We start from the raw sequence: 22,805 nt of genomic DNA, 5'->3' as shown, positions 1-22,805 counted from the left end.
ATCTTTGATGATGGCATTTAGTCAAATGAGTCTTAATGCTGTTAGATAATGAAATATGTATACCAATGAGTGATGCATTAGTCGAGATTTATTAGATGAGATTGTTGGATATTTGTAATATATGTTTATACTTGAAATTTGGAAATGGTTGGTTCGACAACGTAATATGACATTACATGTTTGAATTCAATAATCAAATCAGATATAATTTGTTACAAAAAAAAAACCCGCAATCAAAACAATTCAACTACTAATTCAATTTCAGAAAAAGTAAAAAAAAAAAAAAAAAACACTCAAAGCTTTATTATTTATTTTAGTTAATAAAAGATCTTACACAAAACATAATCATTATTTTGGCAAATCCCCATGCTTACCAACATTCCTTTAACGGCTAGCGCGTGTCCTCCGAAACCCCTCCTACCTCTTCACACTAACTACTCCTTTTTAAGTATGTTATTTGAAGTGGACTGAAGTTAGAGATTTTAAAGGTTTTTGCTTTGAATATTGAAGATGAAGAAAAAATATTAAAAGAATTTGTCTTTCATTTGGAGGTGGATTTAATCGAAATTAATTCTGATTATTTTTTTTCATTAATTTAATATTGATTATAATTATAGAAATATCTTGCATGTGTATATATATAAACTATATTTTCAGGACAAACTTTCTACTTTAGCTGGACTTTTTCCACTGATTTAATCATGCAAAAAACCCTTTTTTCCCCTTTAATTTTCTCCCGTTATCATCACTCATCTCTTTATCACTCTCTTTCACCATTTTTCATTGTTTCTTTTCCTTTTTCTTTTTTTTTCCTCCATTACTTTTGCTGTTAACATTGACTATATAAGTAGCTTTGATGGGTTGTCGGTTGATACAGTAGCATCCTATGTCAGAAAAAAAAAAAAAAAGAACCCAACACAAAACTTTTATTGCTCTTCTGGGTTTAATGTGGTTTGTAATTTAAGCTACAATCATTGCTCTTTCACTTCAATGTCAGTTTCTTTACTTTCTTAATTCTCATTCAATCATGTTCATGCAGTAAATGGTGGTCTGAGACTTTTGAGTATCAATCTATAGCTGTTGTTGTTCAACACTTGATATATTCTCTGCATAGCCATAGGTGAGTGAGAGCTACTAAACTTTTCAACTCCTCTTTCTTCTTCATAGATATATAGTTTTTTTTCCCTTTTATGGAAGCTTGGGTTTTTGCTTCAAGTAAGATTTGTTCATGATTTTAGGTTGATCTGTTAAAGATTGTAAATATTGCTGCATTAAGTACATTATCATTATAACTCTGTTTTCTTCTTTGGTTGTGAAATAGAAATCAAAGTCATGGATCAGAAAACATGGCTTTGGAGGAAAAAATCTTCTTTGAAGCGAATTGATGAAGAGGTAACCAAAAAACATCGCACACCTCTTTCTTTGTCCATGTTTATGGTATCTTAAACCTTTGTATATTATATACGACAAATCGACAATGAACCAAGGATCAATGTTTTTTTGTACATTATAGGTACAAATGCCTGATAGTGGACGAGATAGAATTGTGAAAAATCTAAATGAAAAGCTTGCTTCAGTTCTCCTTGACTGTCATGCTAAGGAGGATGTGGTGACAGAAAATGTGCAAATGATACAAGAATCCAATGCAGGTGATTTACCTAGTAACCCTTTGTGTTAATTTCACGCGTCATAATCATGATATTTATATGAATTTTGACATCTTAATAACTTTGTTCTGTTTATATAGATTTTGATATGTTTGTGTTGATGTTTTCTTGTAGGTAGGGAGAAGGCAGAAGAAGCTGATGTAACCCTTTTAAAGGAAGGGATTGATGAAGCTTTGAGGCAGGGAAAAATGGCAGATGAAAAGTTAGCTCACTCAGATGCTGCCATGAAGGCATCGAGTGAGTTCGAGAGAGCAACAAATGAATTACAAGACAAGCTGACAGAGACAAACAGGAGGGTCGAAGAGTTGATCATTGAGAACTCTCGTCTGAGTAGGGCCCTAGTGGTGAAAGAAAAATTAATTGAAGATCAGCGGAAGCACAAGTCTCGGGCGGATGCGGAATTCACTGCACTAATGGCTAGATTAGATGTCATTGAAAAGGAGAACGCGTTTCTGAAATATGAGTTTCATGTTGTCAAGAAGGAGCTTGAGATCAGAAACGAAGAGATGGAATACAATCGTAGATTAGCTGATTTAGCTCATAAGCAACATTTGGACAGTGTAAAGAGGATAACCAAGTTGGAAGCTGAATGCCAGAAATTACTTATTGTGGAAGAAGAGAACATGGTTCTTAAGGCAATAATGATCCATTCATCGAACTTAGCACGTTCTCAAACATCATCCAGGCCGACTGAGGTTGAGATCCCGTCCATGGAGCTGGTAAGGAGTAGTCAAATATCAAGTGAACTATCTGTAACATCAGGTTTTGATATTGGAAGTATTGATGGAAACAGCTCTTATTGTTCATGGACTAATGGTTTGGTTTCGGAATCTGAAGTGACTGTACAGAGGAGAGTTAAGAATCAGATGCAGCATAACGTCATTACGGTTCCAGAAATGAGATTAATGGATGATTTTGAAGAGATGGAAAAATTAGCCTTAGTTTCTGGAGATGGATATAATCAAGTGTCTGATCACTGTGGCTTCAGCAACACAAAAGGGATGAACTCAAGAGATATGGTAGCTGAAGGATCCTCTGATTGGCTTCAGGTTGTTTTGCATGCCATCTTCGAGCACAAACGTGTTTCAGACCGAAGTTTAGATGAAATTCTCGAGGACATTGAAATCACTTTGTCTACTTTTAATAAACCAGCATGTTCAATGCATACCATAGAATCTGATACTCTTGATGTCAATCGCTACATTGCCTGGAAATCTCTGAACACATCTCCGACTGCAGGTGCGGTATGCGGTGCCTCTAGTGTTGAGACCTTGACCGGAACAACAAAGAAGCAACACTGTCATTCTAATCTGAGAAAGTCAATCTGTAAAATCATTGAGTTGATTGAAGGAACTGCTCTAACATCTTACAATACCTCAAGTAGTTCCAGAAATCAAACTCCCAAACAATTAGCAGGTCATGAAGAGTACTTTGTCCGCGTTTTTCAATGCCAAAGTTCTGAATTAGAAACTGTTTTAGAACAGTTTCTTTGTACATGTGATGATCTGTTGAATCAAAGGGCTGATCTTGAAAATTTTGCTGAAGAACTCTCATTTGCTTTAGACTGGATTGTGAACAATTGTGTTACTCCTAAGGAAGCTTCAAGTGCAGGGAATGAGATCAAAAGGCATTTTGGTTGCAATATTTGGTGTAGCCTGGAAGAAGAAAACAAGAGATTAAAATCTGATTTGAAGAATATGGAAGCCAGGCTCGAGTCAGAAACTCGCAAGAGTGAGGCCTTGACGTTACAACTTCGTGAATCAGACGAAAGCATTGGAAGCTTACAAGCAGAACTTAAGAAGCTAAAAGAATCAAACGATATGATGGAGGATCAGGTTGAAAATCAGAAATCAATAAATGAAGATCTCGAAACCCAAATCACAGTTTCCAAAGCTAAACTGAACGAAACCTTCCAGAAATGTTCTTCTTTGGAAGTCGAGTTGGAGTACAAAAATAACTGTTGTGAGGAGCTAGAAGAGGCATGTTTTGAGCTTCAACTCCAGTTAGAGAGGTAAGGTTTTTGTACCTTAGTTTTAATTCCTGTCATGTGATAACTAAAGGAACTTATTCATATAGTTCTGATTTCTGAAACATGAAACACACAGTGTGGCAAAGAAAGAAACACCGAAATATGTCACGCATCAAGAGGGCAAGCAATCTCAAAATGTAAGTCATTCACAGTGTCTCCTATTTTCAATTTACATGCATAAATTTACTACGTTACCACATGAGAGAAGAAATGCAAATGAAGATGGAAACATATATCAAATACTGATGTTATGGTCTGGTTTTCCAACATACAGGGTTGGGAAATTACTGCAGCTTCAGTCAAGTTAGCAGAGTGCCAAGAAACAATTATGAACATAGGTAAGCAACTAAAGGTGTTGGCCTCACCGCATGATGCAGCTCTCCTTCACAGGGTTTTCTCCAACAAGGGTGGGGGTGCTGCTGCCACCACTGTAATAAACAATAGAAGGGTGAACAAACGCTTCTCCTTGCGCGATCAAATGCTGGCTGATGGTGGTGCTAAAGAAGAAGGGCTCCAGTCTCCCAATATCCAAGGAACTTTATACATCCATGAAGTAGGGAATTCCTCCTTTCCACAACCCAATAACTGCAACAACATGCAAGCTTCAGGTTTGCTGTTAAAGGCATCAGAAGCATATCTTGGTTCCAAGAATGAAAGTGGAAATGCTGGAATTATGGCTTTGGCAATAGTGCCAAGCAAGAAGCAAGGATTTGGTTTCCTAAGGAGGCTGCTTTTTGGAAAGAAGAAAGGTCACAATAAGAAATCTTGTCACCAAGAGACTGAGCAGTGACCGAGAAACCGCGAAGAAGGCTGGGACCAAATTCCCTGGTAATAAGGAGTGGAGACACGGTTTTTTGTAGTTTTCGGCTTTTGTAGTGTGGCGAGTGGTTTCTTGTTTGATTTTTTCCACCTAAATTACCGAGTGTGGCGAGATATAAATATATAGCATCCAAGAGTGGCATATGTATATTTCTCTGGTCCGCTTCATAATCTCCAAAAAAAAAAAAATCTCCAAAAAATCTGAAACAAATCAAAGATATGATTATACCTAAAATTAGCTAGATTATAATAACTGAAGCAAATCTTCAACACTCCTCCTTGCTTCAGTTGCTGCAAACACCAAGTGTTGTTCTCAAAACTTCAAATTTGCTTACTGGGAGCAGCTTGGTGAAGATATCTGCAATCTGCTCCTCTGTTTTGCAATGAACCAGTATAACGGTACCTTCTTTTTGCACTTCCGTAAAAAAGAAAAGCTTAATGTTGAAATGCTTAGTCTTCCCATGAAATATTGGATTATGAGAAATTGCAATGGCTGCTTGATTATCAACAAAAATCTTTGTGCTTTCATTATGTTCAAGGTTAAGATCACTTAATAATTTTCTCAACCACAAAGCTTGATTAACAACGATTGCTGCAGCAACAAATTCTGCTTCAGTAGTGGATTGAGTCATAGTTTCTTACTTCTTCGAGCTCCATGAGAAGACACCAGATCCAAAAGCAAAACAATAGCCTGATGTACTCCTCATGTCATCAATGGAACCTTCCCAATCACTATCAGAGAAGCCAACAAGCTTGAACTCCTTGCTTCTTGTGAATTTAACACCAAAATTACTCGTGCCTTTGATATAACGAACTACTCTCTTGACAGCCCTGAGATGCAATTCACTAGCAAAATGCATAAATCATGACAAAATACTTATAGCATTTAAAATATCAGGACGTGTTGTTATAAGATACATTAAGCAACCGGTCAAACTTCTAAAATATCCCTCATAACTTTATCAGCTCCATTTTCTTTACACAGCTTCTCATTTTGATTCATAGGAGTGCTTACTTCCTTGCACTCTTCAAGTTTGAATTTCTTCAAGATTTCCTTGGCATACTTTTTCTGGTAGATGAATACTTCATGCTCAACCTGTTTAATTTCCATTCCAAGAAAAAAAGACATCAATCTGAGATCTGTCATCTCAAAAACCTTCACCATCTCCCGCTTGAATTGCTCAAGCAACCATGCATCATAAATAGCCTTCTTAAGAAGAAACACCTTGTCTTCCTCTCCTTTCTTCACAAAACCTTCAGGCTGCTCAACTTAAATTTCTTCCTGCAAAATGCCATTTAAAAAAGCTGATTTTACATCAAGCTGATACACTTTCCAATTCATTTAAGCAGCTATAGCAAGTAAAAGTCTTATGGTGTCCAAACGAGCAACTAGTGTGAAAGTGTCTGAATAGTCCATGCCAAAAACTTGTTCATAGCCTTTAACCACAAGTCTTGGTTTGTGCTTGTTGATTGAGCCATCAACATTAAGTTTGGTTTTGTACACCCACTTGACTCCAATCACCTGCCTATCATCGGGTCGATCAACTAACTCCCATGTTTTGTTTTTCTCAATCATGGACAACTCCTCCTTCATTGCAACCACCCATTTTATGTCTTTCATTGTCGTGGAAAAATCTGCAAGTTCACAAACAACTATATTACATCTTGCATAAATGTCAATGAGCAATCTAGTACCCTTTGTTGGAGCATCATCCACCAACTCATTTAGCCAATTTTCATCTTTACCTGTGGTTGAAATAGAAAATTCAAGCTTCAGATCTGCTGTGCTTTGGCCATTTTTCTCATCCCAGTTCCACTCTTCATTTTTCACGAAATGAACATCTCTGCTTCTAATAATTTTCTCAGATTGCGGTTGGAAAATTTTATAAGCTTTTGCAACAGTGCTATAGCCGATAAAAACTCCTAGAAGTGCCTTTTTGTCTAACTTGTCTCTCTTGATCTGTGGAACATAAGTGAATCACAAAAAACCAAATATTTTGAGAAAACTTAAAGATGGTTTATGACCATACCAAGCCTCATAGGGTGTTTGATCCTTAACTGCTTTTGTGGGCAATTTATTCTGTAGGAAAATCGCAGTATGAGTTGCTTCTGCCTAGAACTTTTTGGGTAAATTCTTCTCATGCAACATACATTGGCCATGTCTAAGATATATTTGTTTCGCCTTTCACTAGCTCCATTTTGTTGCGGAGTATAAGGAGCTATTAACTAATGCTCAATGCCAGCTTCTTCACAAAATGCATTGAAATTTTTTGATGTATACTTCTTGCAATTATCGGACCTCAATATTTGAATTTGGTTGCCACTTTGATTTTCCATAGTCTTCTTGAATTTCCAGAATGCTCCAGCCACTTCTGACTTGAATTTTAAGAAGAAAATCCAACACATTCTTGTAAAATCATCAATAAAAGCAGCATAATATCGACTACCTGCTAATGAAAGGGTTCTTTGAAGTCCAGAAATGTCTGTGTAATCAACTGCAACTTACAAGTGGCTCTCCATGTTGTCTTGGGAAATGGCTTTCTATTTTGCTTTCCAAATTGACAAGTCTTACATATTGGTATTTGATCATCAAGTTCTAGAAGATCAATTGTCATTTTTTGGACTTCATCTGCAGTATCCCTTGATGGTGATAGTGTCCGAGCCTTTTATGCCACAGCATTGTGAGGCTTTCTTTGATTAGAAAAGTTGATTGTTCCTCCTGCATTGGATTGAAGGAAAAACTCCTTTCTACCATCTTAATTTCGAACATCTTCTGTCCTATAGCATCCTCTATCACACATGTATTTTCCATGAACTTCACTTTGAAGCCCTTCTCTATTAATTGACCAACACTAAGCAAATTTTGATCAATATCATGTACATATAAAACATCAGTAATGAACTTGGTACCTGAACAACTTGTAATGGTTATAGTGCCCTTTCCTTTGACTACAATGTAGTCACCGTTCCCAATTCTGACCTTTTTGGACTCGACAATCTTCAATTCTTTGAACAACTCTTTGTCATGTGTCATATGATTAGTGCAACCACTGTCAATGGGCCAGCTTTCACTTGCTTCGTGACTAGTGAAACAAGTTGCAACAAAAAGTTGATCTTCTTCTTGATTTGCCACTTGCGTTTCATCTCCTTGTTGCTAATTTTTGTACTTACAAATAACAGCTTCATGTCCCATTTGATTACAATTACTGCACTTTGCATCTGGTCCTCTCCAGCACTTAGGGTGACTTTTCTTGCCGCAATGTTGACATGGAGGATAATCCTTTTTTACTCCTGATCTTCTATTTTCAGTTTTACTTTTTTTTTCTCAAATGTAGAGCTTTCTCCACTCGCAGTGTGAAACTTTTTGTTCTTTGACCTCCTATTGTTTCCATCATCTTGATGCTTAACTGGTAGAGCATTTTCGACAGCCCTTTCTTGCCTTATTACACGCCTTTGCTCTTGTACTTGTAAAGCACTTAAGAGTTCCGCCAAAGTAATCTTTGACATATCCTTCGTGTTCTCTAAGGTGGTGATGGTAACCTCAAACCTTTCAGGTACTGGTACAAGAATTTCCTCCACAATCCTTAAATCTGCTAGAGATGAACCTAGCAAATTGACCTTATTGGCTATGTTAAGGAGCCTTTCAGAATACTCCTTGAATGTCTCAGTCTCCTTCATTTTCTGCAGCTCGAAATCACGTACAAGATCCGACACTTGCATCCCGCGAATTCTCTCATCTCTCTCGTACTTAGTCTTGAGATAATCTCATATCTCCTTTGCTGACTTTAGAGACATAATTCGTGTGAAAATAGTTGGTGAAATTGCAGCAAATAAACAGACTTTTGCCTTTGATTTCCTTGTTTCTTTTCTTTTTGTGTTTTGATCTGATTACCAATTGTTGGTATTTTATCAGAAAAGAAAACTGAACTGAGAAGTCAAGTAATTGAAATGGAAAATGTACTTTTTATTAAACTGAAACTAGTGTTTATATAGTAAATAAGTTAACAGCTACTAACTAAAAATAGGCTACTATAATCACTAAAATTATCTAAATTATAATAACTGAAGCAAATCTTCAACAAAATTATCCTGTTCATCTGTTTTTACAAAGGAAGCTGCAGTTTGGGAATAGGAAAAGGGCTTGCAGATACAGAGTTAGGTAAAAGGTGATTGCATAAACCAGCTAGGCTAAGCTCGGATTTATTCCCTGCACCAGTTGGGCAAAGCTTAAAAACATTCTCCAACCTTCACCAAGCAGAAAGAAGACGAAAATATATAGAAGAAGCATCCCAACTGAACAAATCATAAGTAAGAAAGCAATAACATTCTCCAAGTGAACCTATCAGAGTCTGCATCGATGATTTTTCAACCTCACTCTATACAACAATAGTTTCTCGAAAATAAATAAATAAATAAAATTATTCCTCTCTATATGAATAAAGTCATTCAAAAATTGGCAACTTCTCAACTATTGGTTTCTTTTTACTCATGCTCAAATCTTAATCTCTATACAAAATAAAATTTGCAATTTCACCGAGACCAGCCTCTTTGTAACATTCTGCGATGCGGTCCAGATAGTCCCCCCAAGTTCCATCAATGGAAGCTAAATCCAGCAGAAAAGCAGCCTCATCTAATGCTACCTGTAGAGGAGTTTCAGCATTGACTAAGTTAACAATCAACGAAAGAATTTGGCCCATTTTTTTAAAAATACCATAGAAGTGTTTTTTCCTTGTATCAATGGCTAAATTTTTGCATGACATTATTGTTTCCATGATGTTACCTGAGCCAAAGCCTTCCCTTTCTTCAAGTCTTCTTGTCTACCTTCTTCCGACACCTTCTCTTTGATGTACTCGATTTGCTCATCCTCCCACTGTGCAATACTGGCAACATCCTGAATCATAGTACATCCATGGAAGAGAATGTCAAAAGAAGGGAGACAGTTTAAATCTTAAAGGAATATGTCAATGATAAAACAAAGTTCCTTGCCTGATATGTGCAGCCTAAAGTCCACCATGGTGATTTCAAAGCCACCCTTGCAGAATCTTTTGCCTCTGATGCGCGCCCTACTCTACATAAAAGGATTTACAAAACCCTCTTTAGAATTAGAACCAGTGAAGCACGGTGAATTGATATTAAGCATGGAATTATAAAATCTTTATACTAACTTAAGCAAAATCTCTGCATTAAATACAAAAGGCCTTCCAAATCCAGGAAAGAGATCCTTCTTTGTATAGAATTCCCCTGTCACCAAAGCAGAAACCTTCCAACCCCATAGTTGTCAAAAAGAGAATAAAATGTTTAAGACAACCACAAAAAATAATATATGAAATATTAGCGACTCAAACCAGACAAATACTTACTTGATCCCCTTCCTCAAAATGTCGCATAACTTTTCGCTCCAACAAATCTGGAAACAGTCCAACCTGATGGCAGAATAATGATTTGCCACCATCAACAATCTTACTTTGAACACTGAACTTAATAACTGAGTTGTTTTCACTTTCAACTATTTCATAAACATTCTCATGTACCTTTTTCAAGAGATAACCATCAAGATTGGAGATTTTTGATTCAGCAAAATCACCCCTAGTATAGAGTTTCTTGCCAGCCTCAGATGAAGCATGAAATAATTCACCATTACTTCCATGTGATTCATCAGCATCTTCTTCAACTAGGATTCTATGGATATATTGATCTACCTGGGTCGCAAAAGCTGGAAATAGTGAGTTACTTTTTCCACAAATAAGTTCTGACAAATAAACTGCTTCAAGCTATGCGCTACTTGTTCAATTCCAAGACGCTGGGTCATTCAGCATCATTTATAATACCCTATATGATTTTGATGCTTGGTTTCAGCTTAATGTATTACATTGTTGGCTAGAAGCCACACCCCATGCTTGCGAACTTCCACAACTGGCATCTCCATTCTGTGTGAATAGCAACAGTTGCATGAAGATAAATGAAGGCAATCAAAGCTTAGCCAATATAAACAAATATATTTAAGATAAAAGTTGAAATAAAAAATCATGAAGATTCGAGTCTCTTACCCAGGTGGAGCAGTTGGCCACCGCAGCAAAGCAGTCATAGAACCTATTCTCAAGGAATAGCAGTTATATATATACCTCAATCCATTTCCACAATAAAACTACTGAGAGAATTGACAAGTATTTCACATAAAGTGAGCAAAACCTTATCTAACCTGACATATTTTCTGAAAGAGGAATGGCAAGGGGGATTAACCCGTGCCTTGATCCTGGAGAAACTATGGTTTCACCTGTTTATGAAGTAAATGAAAGATAAGGGTTCAAGTGGCATACATGTGGAAGTAAAAAGAAGCTTTCTATTTTCAGGAAATGTATGTTCCTGACTCAAACATCAGTTCTTATCCATCTCCTTGTAAGTGAATTTGGAGATGCAATGATAAGCAAAAACAAGATCAAGCTCATTAAGAAATCTTTTGAAAGAAGAAACCAAAGACATAAAAACCAAGCATTTCTTTAAAGGTTACTATGAAATAAATATTTTCCAGAAATGTGAGAGTTCTAATACCCCCCAAGTAATGAGGATCAAAATGGAAAAGAATGCAATAAGCAATCAGTTCATTAGGATGAACATAATCAGATGACCAATCTGCAGAAAATGCATATCTTCAATAGAGTCTGCCTATCTTAATACAGGAAGCATTAGTCAAGATATAATTATAACGCTACCCATTGCCTTCAGATGTATCAATGAAAATTTATCAGCCAAGAAAAGATGTCAAGATTAATTACAGATTCATGAATTCAATCAGTATGAGTTAATGTTCCCAGTGATAATGACAAAAAGAAAAAAAAAGGGTCAAAGAGCCATAAACTTTTACTCCTAGTCAATCATTATGATCAACACCACTATTATCCTAAAATATACCATGTAATCAATAAACTAATGGTCTAAACTTTAGCAAGAACATGGAATTGCGTGAATCATGTAAATTCTTGAATCATTTTAGCTGCTACACACCTCTAGTTTGAAGCATTTTAAGCAAGTGCTGAAGATTCTCAGGTGGTTGAGTAGCAGCTACATCTTTAATGAATGATACATGGCCTGCATTTGGTGAACTAAACCCTTTTAAGTTGTCAAGTTCAACATGACCAAGAACATTTTGAAAGCAAAACAAAACAGAATCATATGCTCAATCTATATTCACAACTGACTGGCATTTAGTTTAACCGACTAGCTAGCCAACTACAAATTGGGTTCTGACCCTTTGCCACCATTTGACATCCATTTGACCCCAAGCCCCAATTTCATTTTAAAATTAGAACAGCAATCCAAATACCCAAGAATCAACTGATTGTGATTGGCTGTGGTACATAAACATTCAACACTTGCTTCACATAAAAAGGCAAGCTTAAACTAAACTCAAACAAAGAGGTACTAAAAATAAACAGCTACTCCTAATCAATTTGCATAAATAAGCCCAGAAGTTAGTTAAAGAAATAAAGTAAAATGAACCCATTTTCTAAAAAAGTAGCTGACATAACAACATCAAATAGCTTTAGCATTATCATATTAGAGTGGCGAAACTCAAAGTTGAAATGGAATGCAACTACGAAAGAAAAGCTGAGAAACAATGGTGGAAGCTATGATTTTACCAGAGGAAGAAGAACAAGTAACCCTGGCTCTAACATGACGGAGAGGAACTGAGGTAGCACAAGGAGGTGAGTGCAGCATTCCCAGCAGCCCAGCCTTCATGTTGCTGCTGTATTTGTGGACTGTGAGAGTGTAGACACCAATTACAGGGCTTATTGTTGTTTGTAGAGAGAATAAGATAAGACGCCCAACCAAACCAAATCAAACGTGACATAACCACGACCATACATACACAAATAGGTCAGTTTCATCTATTAACTCCCCTTACTTTTCCAAAAATTATTACCAGTCCTAAATCGATAATATTATTAATTGCCATAATTTTACTAATTATATAATTTTTTTAGTTATCATTGGATCACACAATTAGGATGACTAGAAAGTTTAATTAATCATATTCAACTAATAATAAACTTTCATGTAAATCAAATGTTTGAAATTATTTTAAAAGAAAATTAATGTAACGGCTTTATTAGTTTGAATTTAATAATATTATTATAAAAATCAAATTAATCAAATCAAAATTAAGGGATTAATATAAATTTTAGCATAATAGAGAGATTATTATCATAATTACACACAACAATATTACAACTGTTATTCTCGGATTTAACTCTCTTCCATTACTTTTTTGTGCATTATTACATATTTATGAGTAGTTAATAAGTATAGCACTTCGTATTCAGTATATGGTTCTATCCAATTATTTTATGCAATTCAAATTAAAGGGATTAAAACAATTTCCACGCTAAATTTAATTTTATTCAATTTCTTCTTTTTTGATGTGATTTTTTCCTTCCTCTCACCTTCTTTCACTGTTAGAAGAAAAAGATCTAGGGTTTTGATAATTTTTTTGATTTTTTCCCTCTTTTTTTTCATCGTCCCTTTGCTATTAGAAAAAAAATTAGGGTTTTGGACAATTCAAAATCAACAATGGAAGGTTCACAAGCTGAGCAAAAAAATAGAGGGATTACAGAATCAAGTTCGTTCTTATTCTTAGTGATTAAAATCAATGGTTTTTAATCTTTTCATTCAACTATGAAATAATTATTAAATTTAGTTCATAACAATTTTTTTATTTTTTTATTTATTAGAAACAAGAAAAAAAAACAAAATTGAAGTAAAAATGTGAGGAGTAACCCTTTTCAAATTTCCGTCACTATATATACAATGGGGAGTGACTAGCTTCTTGTTTGTTTTGTTTTTTTAAGTTTTGGCTTATACCCAGATCGCAAAGATGTTGCAAATTGCACCTTTATTGTGTCTTAAGTGCATAATGAAATTCTTGTTGAAGCCTTTGTATGAATTCAATTTGTAGCGTAAGGTTAGTTACTTTGGATTATTGGCCATTTCCGGTCATGTTATTGATGTAATTTATGTTTATGTAGATCTCTGGTGTTGCACTTTTTTTCTTTGATGTCTTTCAATCAATTTGGGTCTTCTTTTCATAACGCTATTATTGTTTTTCTCACTTTTACATTTTAACACTTGAAAGTAGAGAAGTAAATATCAAAATCCTTTACACTTTAATTGTTTAAATGTGAAAGTGTAAACAAAGGTTTTTAAAACAAAGGGTTTTGATATTTAAATGTCACAATGTAAACCTTTACACTTGAAAGTAGAGAAGTAAAATTAAATTTATTTACTTAAAAACATATTTTCATCCCAGCAACTGAACATTTAAGTTGGCATTTAAAATCTATTTGGGCTGTCATGTAGGACTGCCTTTAGGGGTAACGGAGTTTAATGGTAGAGTGACCACTTCGTAACAAAACGATAATGTAAATTATTAAAACGTAACATTTCAAATAAAAGTGAATAAAATGTAATATGAGGCAAAAGTGACTATTTTTGTAGTTTACCTTTTAAAATTCTGATTTTTAGTGATGTTGTGACCAAGTTTAAAGAACACAATGAAAATACTTATACTATTACAAATTCCTATTTGAGCTTTTCTTTTATCAATTTGATTTTTTAATATATTACTTGTTACTATTTTGTTTTAATTTCTCATCATATAAATTTTACACTTTTTAAAATATCTTGTTATTGTATTATTAATTAAAACTCTAAATAGATAAAATCATTGAACATTTTAACATGAAAATATAATTCGATAAATTTAGGGTAATAAAAATCTAATTTCTATTTTTATTTTGGTGAACTATAATTGTAATGACCCAAAATTCACGGGCATCGGAAAAGTATATTATCGAGCCTCCGTCTTAGTAAATTGAGTTCGAAAATAATTATTAGAAATATTTACTAGACTAGTTGTGTGTTTAATTAGGTTTTAGATAGATGAATTTAGCTTAATTAAGAGTAATTAGTAAAAGGATTAAATTACAATAGAAGTGAAAGTTTAATTATAGATTAAAATAAAATAAGAGGGACTAAATAGGTAAATAAGCCAATGGCTTAAGTTTAGGCGGCAATAGATGGAAAAATCTTAGATTTTTCTTGATTTATATTATAAAATTATTATTAAATTAAAATATTATAAATTATATTAATTAAAATTAAGATAATATATTATAGGAAACAAATAAGATAAAGATAATTGTGTGGTGATAAAATAATACACGTGTAAAATATATAAAATACACTTGTAATAAAATAAAATATTTTCTTATAATTTAAGTAAAAGATATTTGTGAATAAAATATTATTATATGATTATTATAATATATTATTATTATTAAAATAAAGTAAGTAAGTAAAACAAAAAGAAAAAGAAACAAAAGAAGAACAGAAAAGAAACGGAGAAAGAGACGAAAACAGGGGAAGAAAAAGGGAAAGAAAAGAAAGAGGGAAAATTAAGATTTTGAAGCTTGAAGTTTAATAGGTAAGCTAAATCAAGTCCTTTTCTCATAAATTTGATGTTTTTTGGAACCCTAGAGTGAAATACTCTTGGATTTAAGTTGAAAATTTGAAAGTTAATAGATTTTTTAGTAGGGTTTATGTTGAATAAATGATGGAATTGAGGTTTTATTTGATAGAATTTCTAGTTAGAGTTGATAAAAGGATTAAATTGTGAAGTAAGCTATAAGTTTTATGTTTGTAGGGATTAAATTGAGGAAAATTCGAAATTAATGAAATATGCTGAAAATTTGGTAGTTAAATTTGAGTTTAGAAGAAATTTGAATAGAAATAGAGTGTGAATTAAATTAGAAAAGTAAATAAATTTAGTTAGGATTAAATTGGAATTAAAGTATAAATTAGATAGAAATTTTATTATTGTTATAAATTAATGTTGTAATTGATGGTGTAAATTATTATTATTTTCGTAGCTAACAAGGAACTCGAGGTATCGGCACACAAAGGAAAGGAGAAGGTTATTGAGGAATAATCGAGCAAAATTCGGGTTTGTATTACTATAATTCAAATTATTTATTATTTGATGTTAAATTTAAATTATGTGTATGGTAAGGTAAGTGACTTTATTGAATTGAATTTGGAAAAAAATTTAAATTTAATGAGAAAAGTATGTGTTGGTATTGAACTGTGTTTAATTAGTGAATGGAAAAAGTATAATTGATATTGAAAATGAATTTTTGAAATAAAAGTGAAAATTAGATTGAGAAATTTATATACCCTATTAACTAGTCGGGCTGAGTCGGATATAATTGGCATGCCATAGGATTTAGAAGAGTACGGGATTTATCGGCTTTGCCGATCAGGCACTTTATGTGTCGTATCTCAGGCACTTTATGTGTCGTATCAGGCACCTCGTGTGTCGTTTCAGGCACTTATGTGTCGTATATTGATCAGGTATTATATACCGTTTTAGGCACAATGTGCCGTATTGGTGTGTTTGGGTTGGAATCCGTGTATCCGTCAAAATCCAGATTGTTAATAGGGTGAATAATTGAAATAAGAAAAGTTAAAATTGTGGATTGAAATTTGAGATTGAAAATGAAAGGCATGAATTTAATGTTTATGTAGTGATTGAAATTATTACATGTGATATATGATTGAAATTGAAGAATAGCTAAAAATTGTATTGTTATTGTTAGTTAATGAAAGTTTATAAATTAATTGATATTTAAGAAATCGGATAGTTACATACTTGGTAATTATAATTCTTTGTTGTTATTATAATTTGAATTATGGCAATACCACTGAGTATACAATACTCAGCGTACGATTGTTTCCGTGCGCAAGTTGAAAAGGGATCAGAGTCTCGGTTCAGCATTCAGGACAATCCCGACTCCGACATAAAGATTTTGGTGATGTTTTCTTCCTTTAAGAGAGAGTGGCATGTACATAAGAATTATAATAGTTATTTTGGTATGTTATATAGTTTTGTTGTAAAGTAAGATATTATGTATTTTGATGATTATATTAGCAAATTGGTAGAAGTCCTTTATGGCATTGGTATTGAATTGAAATGACTTGATTAGTTTTTATGTGTTAATTAGAAATGATAATAGGATTTTTATTAAATAAGTTGTTATGTCAATATGTCAAGTAAGATTTAAGTATATAAATGCCTTGGTTGAAATACTGGAATTAGGTTGGTTATGTTTGAAATTTTGCAGGGGGTTGTATGTAAAAATAAGTAGAAATGCTACCGAAATTTTTATAAAAAAAATGAATGAAGTCAATTAGTAAAATTTATATGAATTATTTGTAAATTGTTTGATATGTCATGTAATATCTCGTAACCTGTTCCGGCGACGGTTTGGGGTTAAGGGGTGTTACAATAATAACAGGGCAAAACTCGAATAACAAATATGACTAGCGCAACTCAAACCCAGACCACAACTGGGGCAGTGAACGCCCTTGGCCATCATGCCCTCATATGGGGTTCAAAATTTGATAAATATTGAATAACATTTTATAGCTATCATGAATTACACTTTCATTATAATTTTAAACTATTCAAGTATATAAATAAACAATATCATATTATTTTAAATTATTTATTGATGTGGTATATAAGAAAAATAGTACTATATTGAGTATACGTGAACTGTCGTGCAGGTTGCCACGATTATTAAAAAGAATTAATGTTTTAATCAATATTTCCATTAAAAAAAGTGCTCTCTTTTTAAAAGAAATAAAAGTCGAATTAACAAAAATAATATCAATATTAAGAGCTAAATTTGACATTTTACCTAATTTATATCATAGTACATGTATATTGTCTTCTAATATCAGCTAAAACTAAATCACACCTAATTTAAAAGTGTTTTCTGGAAAAAAGTACTTCGGGGGAGAACTAAAATTTTCGGCTTCTAAAAAAAGTGTTTTTAGACTAATGTTTGGCTTGAGAAAAACACTTTTTCTCTCAAAAAGCAACTTTTTTAAGAATGCTTTTGTTCAAAAAGTGCTTTTTGTCAAACATTTTTTAGAAGCAATGCTAAATACACTCTGAGCGTAATTATATATAGAAAATTCATAATGAATTTCTCTTCTACACTTACCATTTAAAGTTAAAAAAAAAAATTATTGTTTTGCCTATGCTTTATTGGTCCTTAATACAGCCTCCTTCATTTCAAGTAACGCATATTCAAAGCATTTAGCAAGAAACTCTGGATCAGGGATGATATCTTTAGCTACTAGAATTTGCATTTCAGCCTTACCAGCATAGCTCAACATGTGCATTGTTAATGCCTGTATTCAGAAACAAAAAACATCACTGAAGAAATCCATATATATCATCTTTGAATTTTTATTGAGTGCCATATTCATACAATTACGTGTGCATGGGTTATGAATTTTAAAATTTTAAGTAATTTCAGTTTGGATAAAAATTGGGTTTAGGAAAATTTTTAGTTTTTTGATTCAAGTTTGTCATTCAAAATATTCGAATTGAATTATTTTGAATTCTGATAATTTATTTAGGTTGTTTACTTTTTATAATAAAATGGTTAAGATAGGTTTGGGTTCTGAGTTGATTACTTGTGTAAACAAAGGTGCAAGTAAGGGACTTGACACCCCAAAAAAGCCAGTAAATCTCTTATGTAGTCCTTCAGATGTGAAACTATAAATTAATATAATGATAAAATTTAACTTTGGTCCCTAAAATTTATAATTCTTTGTTGGAGAGAAACTTTTAGGCTTCACCCAAGGGTTAATAGGGTTGATAGGTTTATATGAGTATGTTTATGTTGATTTCTTTGGAGGATTGTAAGAAGACCATATCCCAATAACCATATTCTAATATTAGCTGAAAATGAATATGTCAAGAAAAATAAAAAAATTGCAATAACATAATATATAGTTATATAACAAATAAACATCGTCTCCGTTAACAGCCTTTCGCAACAGCAGCTTTAAGAGTGAAATATCTCCCTAAAGAAGAGGTTGGATGGCGTTCAAGAAGGTGGAGACTATTTCTGTCCAAAATATTCCAATGTCGATTGAAAAGAGATGGTAGTGGAAAGTCTTTCATTATTATGGTAGAGTGTGTGACATTTTTATCCTTCAAAAGGATAGTAGAAGGCAACGTTTTGGCTTCGTTCGTTTTAGTAGAGCTGGAGAAGCTAGAAAGGCAATTCAACGACTTGACGGAAGGTGTATTCGAAACTATCGTATTCATGTGAATATGGCGAAATATAGAGGAAGGTCAGCTTATTGGAGGAAAGTGACGTCGAATTATGACAAGTATAGCTGCGAAATCGATGGTAGTCTAAAAACAGTAAGGAGAGGCCGGTGCAGGAGAATGAGAATCGTATTCAGGATAATTTTGTGATGGTGAGAGATTATGGTAATTTTTCATCTTTGGGTTTTGAGTCTGAGGAACTAGATGATGAAGTTGGAGTTCCGTCGTCGGAAAAGGATTTGTTAGAGCTTGTTGTCTCCATTGATGATCGGGAGCAGTCAAAGGGAAAGGATGTTGCCAATGCCGTTACATGCAATTATTACAACTTGGGGAAGGGTAATCACATGCAAATTGGGGACTGTGTTGTTGGTGGCGAGAATGTGGAGTCCCAAGATAACTTTTCTATTTTGACTGCATTTAGTGATATTTCTATGAATGATGTAGATAGTCATGTTTTGAGTAGAGGTTCTTTGATAATGAATTCTAATTCTAAGCCTAGAGATCAAGAGGAGCTAGCAATTGGTGGTCAGGCCCAAGAGTTAGTGATTGAGCCTATTCAAAAAGGAGTGGGCTGTGAAGAAAATATCCAATCTTAGCAGCTCAAAACTGCTTGAAATTGATTAGTGTAGAAGCTTTTGATGATGAATTTTTTGTCTACAATTCTAAAGAGGGTGCAAGGTAAAAGGAAAAGAGGCAGGACTAAAGTTGAATAGTGTTGAATTTATAGCATGGTGGTGTGTTTTATTGTTGAGGGTCCGTCATGCGTTTATTGATGAAAGTTGCAGGTGTTTTGGATTGGTTTCTTTTGTTTGTGTTATGGTACTATATCTTGCTCTTTGGTGTGAGATATTTCCAGGGTGAGCTTTTTAAGTTTTCATGTTGCTTTTTGGTATTGGTGGGTACAAGAAATAGGTGAATCAGAGAGACCTTGGGTTTTGGTGATTTATATGAATTATGATTTTGGCTGAGCAAATTTGATAGATAAGTAGCCCTTTGTTACTTGGTGTTTGTGATGAAGTAACTCATAAGGCATGTGGGTGTGGAAGATGTGGAAGTAACTCATAAGGGATGTGGGTGTGGAAGATGTGGAAGTGCAAACCTTGATCCTTGGTTTGCTGTTGTTTCGTGTTTATTTGATAGGATTTGATTGGTGTTGTTTAGATGTTGATTATATCCAAATATATATTTATATAACAATTAAAGATAGGTTGTTGCATAGTACCTGCGGTAGGCTTGATGTATTGACCTTAATGCTAGAGAGAGGGTTGCCTGCAAGTGAAATTTCCTCTAGAGGGCCAGCTACGTTTGAGAGCGTGAAGGTAGTATTACAGAGGAGTTTGTAATTAAGCATACAAGCATACTACACACCAAAAAAAAAAAACCTTAGTTCATAAAATATACAAGTAATAAATGTACAAACAATAATATATACCTTTGGTCCTAACAATGACAATACGAGATCTCCAATTTTGTATGAGAAATAAGCCTCTAGAGAGTGTTTCTTCTTGTCAACCATGGCCTTTGCTCTCTTCAAATACTCTAAAGGATCATTGCCACCTTTGTGATAGTAAACTGGAATTAGAATTACACCAAATTTGTTGCCCCATCGTGCTTTTGTGTTGCTCTTCATTAACTTGGACAGGTCCTTGACAAAGCAAAACTTCAATAAATTTCTACGATAGGAAAGGAGCATTAGAATTTGAAACCCGAAACCTGAAACTAACCTGCAACCCTGGTTGTGGTCTTATATTAACCATGGCTACCCCTGTCATACGTAGACCCTCATGCAAAACTAACAACAAACATTAAACCCCAATCAATTTTAAATATTGGATATTTATATCCAAGTCAAAGTCTTGGATGAAAAAAACTTTTTACCATTTGGGGTTCGATGATCCAAGTACCTAGACAGCCCAGATGAGACCATTCCAAGGAGGACGTCATTAATGGTCTGCACCATATTTATAGAAGATGAGGAATTGAGTGGATTACTGAAAATTAATCAAAAACAGCCTCCACATTTGAATCTAAAACACCCTTCTTAAATGCTATTATCTCACAACATCATCCAACCCATAATATTTGTCATACAGTCTCTTGAATGGAATTTAAATTTTAGTTCATGCTTATATGTTTTTACTTTAAAAAATTTACTCCAATTATTCATATTCCATGCAATCATGCTAATTCTGCAATTTTTCCGATAAATTCTAAAAAAGAAAAAGTAAGATGATTTAATTAGAATTTGACAAAAATAAAAGTAGAAAAACCAAGTTTCAAAATTCAAAGAGTACAGGGACTAAGATCAGAATTAAACCAAGATGTTTCTCCGTTAACAACAGAGACGTTCCCAATTTTCCAGGAAGACAGAAGAGTGGGGCAAATTTCCAATTTTACTGCTAAATGTGAAGAAGATGCCAAACCATCCTAAAAATGACAATAACTAATGATGGAAGCCATTAATTTATAAATCTGCTTTTAAAACAATCCAATTCCCAGAATTTAGGTTAAATTACAGTAATGTTTCTTTTTTTGGCGTCATCATAGCAATAATTTTTTTTGTTACTTACAGTGTCGGGAACGGCCCTTTTGATCAGCTTCATGTCGTCAAGCAAAAACTTAGCAGTAGCCAATTTCCTCGGCCAGAGTTCAACCCCGTCACCGCCAGTGATCGCCGTTTTCTCGTCGGAAACTAACAAGCTCCTTAGTACAAACTCCATCGAAAAGAACAAGGTGAAAACAACCATCTTCAAGAGCCACCACAAGACACCAAACAACCAGAACCAATCCCTTCCTTTCTCGCCCTTAATTACCGTCTTCTTATCAGGAACCATCCTGGGAAGCGCCTCGGCGTCATCCGCCCTCCTGCAATTAGCCATCAACATGGACATCAAAGAGATCCCATCACCCAAAGAGTGATGGATCCTGAAAACGGCGCATTTGTGCGCCGTCAAGACGTGTAATTCCCACAACGGTTTGTCCGTACTCAAAGGACTGCTCACTGACAAATCCGCCACGTACTGATTCACTGCCGCTTCATCGTCTTCTTCGGTGGTGGTGGAACCTTGTGTTTGGTCGATGAAATTGCCCGATTTATCGAGCCGGTTGTTGACGACAATTACATGTTGGCCAATGTCTATTGGGGTTTTCCTCCAGTGCTCGAATCCGTTCTTGTCACGAACCAACAAGCTGCAAAATCTGGGGTGTTGGACCATCAACGAAGACTTAATCGCCGATTTTATAGCATCCATGTCGGCGGGGTTTTTGCCGCGGATGATACAATGGATGACGAGGTCTGTTTCCGGCTGAAGAAAAAGGCGGCCGGCGGGAGTCAGTGGTTCGTCGGAGGAAGTTTCCGGACAAACCATGACGGAGGATAAAAAGGGTAATTAGATTCTTCAAAAGAATCAACTGTTAATGGAAGACTAAGCTAAACAAAGCCGTAATTCGGTGAAGGAAAAAGCAATGAAACTGCAACAACGTCCTGTGTACTGTATATAACATATGGCTCCAGGCTCCTGTATCCTGTATCCTGTATCCTGTATCCTGTAAGGATTACTTCCACTAAAAGTCCTTTAATTAATGCCTATGTTTTAAATTAGTTCTTTCGCTTAAACTATATAATCTAAGTCCTATAATTTTATTATTAGTCCTTATATTATGCATAAATTGTGTGGTTGGTCCATGTGTTCTAATTTAGCTATTAGTGGTAGTAAACTTGAAGGATCAACATCAATTCTAATTAAGAGGATTTAACATATTCTAATTAAAGAAAAGAAGTGGTGGTTGAAATATGTTCCAAAAATGGCTAACAATATTGAGGAGAAATTAACAAAATGACTTTCTCAATGAAGTATTGCACATGTTTAATGATTCCTATAAAATTCAAGAAATTCTACAAGAAAAACACATTAAAGGCAATCTAGCTATGAATTTGTCCAAAAAGAAAAATCCTATTCACATCTAAATATAATATTATATCAACTTATTATTTTCACATGATATTTTAATTAATAAATTTAATAAAAATTATTTGAGTTGAGATGTAAATTTTAATTTTTAAAAATAATTAAATTAAAAATAAAATAAAACAACTGATAAAAAA

The 22,805-nt window shown here is 34.0% G+C and overlaps 4 protein-coding genes and 1 long non-coding RNA gene across 11 annotated transcripts; 2 read left to right on the top strand and 3 right to left on the bottom strand.

Moving 5' to 3' along the window:
- Positions 1 to 873: 873 nt before the first annotated feature.
- LOC105783318 (filament-like plant protein 7) lies at positions 874 to 4,663 on the top strand. Of its 3 annotated transcripts, none has more exons than XM_012608702.2 (7): positions 874 to 951; positions 1,040 to 1,120; positions 1,322 to 1,392; positions 1,514 to 1,649; positions 1,782 to 3,678; positions 3,773 to 3,833; positions 3,971 to 4,663. In XM_012608702.2, exons 3-7 carry the CDS (start codon positions 1,333 to 1,335, stop codon positions 4,484 to 4,486), a joined length of 2,670 nt encoding a protein of 889 aa, XP_012464156.1. In that variant the 5' UTR covers positions 874 to 951; positions 1,040 to 1,120; positions 1,322 to 1,332; the 3' UTR covers positions 4,487 to 4,663. The 3 variants fall into 3 exon arrangements, with proteins under 3 accessions (XP_012464156.1, XP_012464154.1, XP_012464155.1); XM_012608700.2 differs by having other exon boundaries at positions 894 to 951; positions 1,040 to 1,215; XM_012608701.2 differs by lacking the exon at positions 874 to 951 and having other exon boundaries at positions 968 to 1,120.
- A 1,194-nt stretch (positions 4,664 to 5,857) lies between these two features.
- On the bottom strand, positions 5,858 to 8,235 carry LOC128036024 (uncharacterized). The gene is made up of 3 exons (XM_052626530.1): positions 7,831 to 8,235; positions 7,268 to 7,669; positions 5,858 to 6,475 (listed from the first exon to the last, which is right to left on the bottom strand). Exons 1-3 carry the CDS (start codon positions 8,233 to 8,235, stop codon positions 5,858 to 5,860), a joined length of 1,425 nt encoding a protein of 474 aa, XP_052482490.1.
- Positions 8,236 to 8,772: 537 nt separating this feature from the next.
- On the bottom strand, positions 8,773 to 12,356 carry LOC105784170 (protein IN CHLOROPLAST ATPASE BIOGENESIS, chloroplastic). Of its 4 annotated transcripts, none has more exons than XM_012609968.2 (11): positions 12,153 to 12,351; positions 11,518 to 11,601; positions 10,715 to 10,789; positions 10,563 to 10,605; positions 10,385 to 10,442; positions 10,047 to 10,214; positions 9,876 to 9,938; positions 9,681 to 9,775; positions 9,502 to 9,583; positions 9,296 to 9,406; positions 8,773 to 9,155 (listed from the first exon to the last, which is right to left on the bottom strand). In XM_012609968.2, the coding sequence occupies exons 1-11, from the start codon at positions 12,250 to 12,252 to the stop codon at positions 9,015 to 9,017; spliced, it is 1,020 nt and encodes a 339-aa protein (XP_012465422.1). In that variant the 5' UTR covers positions 12,253 to 12,351; the 3' UTR covers positions 8,773 to 9,014. The 4 variants fall into 4 exon arrangements, 3 of the variants coding, with proteins under 3 accessions (XP_012465422.1, XP_012465424.1, XP_012465423.1); XM_012609970.2 differs by having other exon boundaries at positions 11,518 to 11,615; positions 12,153 to 12,294; XR_008192432.1 differs by having other exon boundaries at positions 8,906 to 9,155; positions 9,502 to 9,578; positions 12,153 to 12,356.
- Positions 12,357 to 14,859: 2,503 nt separating this feature from the next.
- LOC128036079 (uncharacterized) lies at positions 14,860 to 16,511 on the top strand. Its single transcript, XR_008192938.1, has 2 exons — positions 14,860 to 14,995; positions 15,441 to 16,511. It is a non-coding gene; the product is annotated as an uncharacterized LOC128036079 (long non-coding RNA).
- Positions 16,512 to 17,224: 713 nt separating this feature from the next.
- LOC105782150 (wax ester synthase/diacylglycerol acyltransferase 11) lies at positions 17,225 to 22,259 on the bottom strand. Of its 2 annotated transcripts, none has more exons than XM_012606683.2 (6): positions 21,271 to 22,257; positions 20,579 to 20,651; positions 20,425 to 20,492; positions 20,133 to 20,345; positions 19,923 to 20,060; positions 17,225 to 17,769 (listed from the first exon to the last, which is right to left on the bottom strand). In XM_012606683.2, exons 1-6 carry the CDS (start codon positions 22,066 to 22,068, stop codon positions 17,614 to 17,616), a joined length of 1,446 nt encoding a protein of 481 aa, XP_012462137.1. In that variant the 5' UTR covers positions 22,069 to 22,257; the 3' UTR covers positions 17,225 to 17,613. The 2 variants fall into 2 exon arrangements, 1 of the variants encoding a protein (XP_012462137.1); XR_001129730.2 differs by having other exon boundaries at positions 17,627 to 17,769; positions 19,923 to 19,999; positions 21,271 to 22,259.
- Between the last annotated feature and the right edge of the window lie 546 nt (positions 22,260 to 22,805).

The sequence above is a fragment of the Gossypium raimondii genome, chromosome 13 (assembly GCF_025698545.1).
Source record: "Gossypium raimondii isolate GPD5lz chromosome 13, ASM2569854v1, whole genome shotgun sequence".
Taxonomy (NCBI): Eukaryota; Viridiplantae; Streptophyta; class Magnoliopsida; order Malvales; family Malvaceae; genus Gossypium; species Gossypium raimondii.
This window is presented reverse-complemented; position numbering and strand designations above follow the sequence as displayed.

Bases quoted from the DNA above. Each gene is read 5' to 3' on its own strand.
- LOC105784170 (XM_012609968.2), bottom strand. From the start codon at position 12,252: ATGAAGGCTGGGCTGCTGGGAATGCTGCACTCACCTCCTTGTGCTACC. The intron at 9,584-9,680 runs GTTAGTATAAAG...CCTTTTATGTAG, and splicing joins AATGCAGAGATTTTGCTTAA to AGTAGGGCGCGCATCAGAGG. The intron at 9,407-9,501 runs GCAAGGAACTTT...ACTATGATTCAG, and splicing joins CTTTAGGCTGCACATATCAG to GATGTTGCCAGTATTGCACA.
- LOC105782150 (XM_012606683.2), bottom strand. From the start codon at position 22,068: ATGGTTTGTCCGGAAACTTCCTCCGACGAACCACTGACTCCCGCCGGC. The intron at 20,493-20,578 runs GTAAAAAGTTTT...GTTTGTTGTTAG, and splicing joins GGATCATCGAACCCCAAATG to TTTTGCATGAGGGTCTACGT. The intron at 20,346-20,424 runs GTTAGTTTCAGG...TGCTTTGTCAAG, and splicing joins GACCACAACCAGGGTTGCAG to GACCTGTCCAAGTTAATGAA.
- LOC128036024 (XM_052626530.1), bottom strand. From the start codon at position 8,235: ATGCAAGTGTCGGATCTTGTACGTGATTTCGAGCTGCAGAAAATGAAG. The intron at 7,670-7,830 runs GTAAAACTGAAA...TACAAAAATTAG, and splicing joins CTACATTTGAGAAAAAAAAA to CAACAAGGAGATGAAACGCA. The intron at 6,476-7,267 runs GTAGAAAGGAGT...TATGTTCCACAG, and splicing joins AGATGTTCGAAATTAAGATG to ATCAAGAGAGACAAGTTAGA.
- LOC105783318 (XM_012608700.2), top strand. From the start codon at position 1,191: ATGGAAGCTTGGGTTTTTGCTTCAA. The intron at 1,650-1,781 runs GTGATTTACCTA...GTTTTCTTGTAG, and splicing joins GATACAAGAATCCAATGCAG to GTAGGGAGAAGGCAGAAGAA. The intron at 3,679-3,772 runs GTAAGGTTTTTG...TGAAACACACAG, and splicing joins CTTCAACTCCAGTTAGAGAG to TGTGGCAAAGAAAGAAACAC.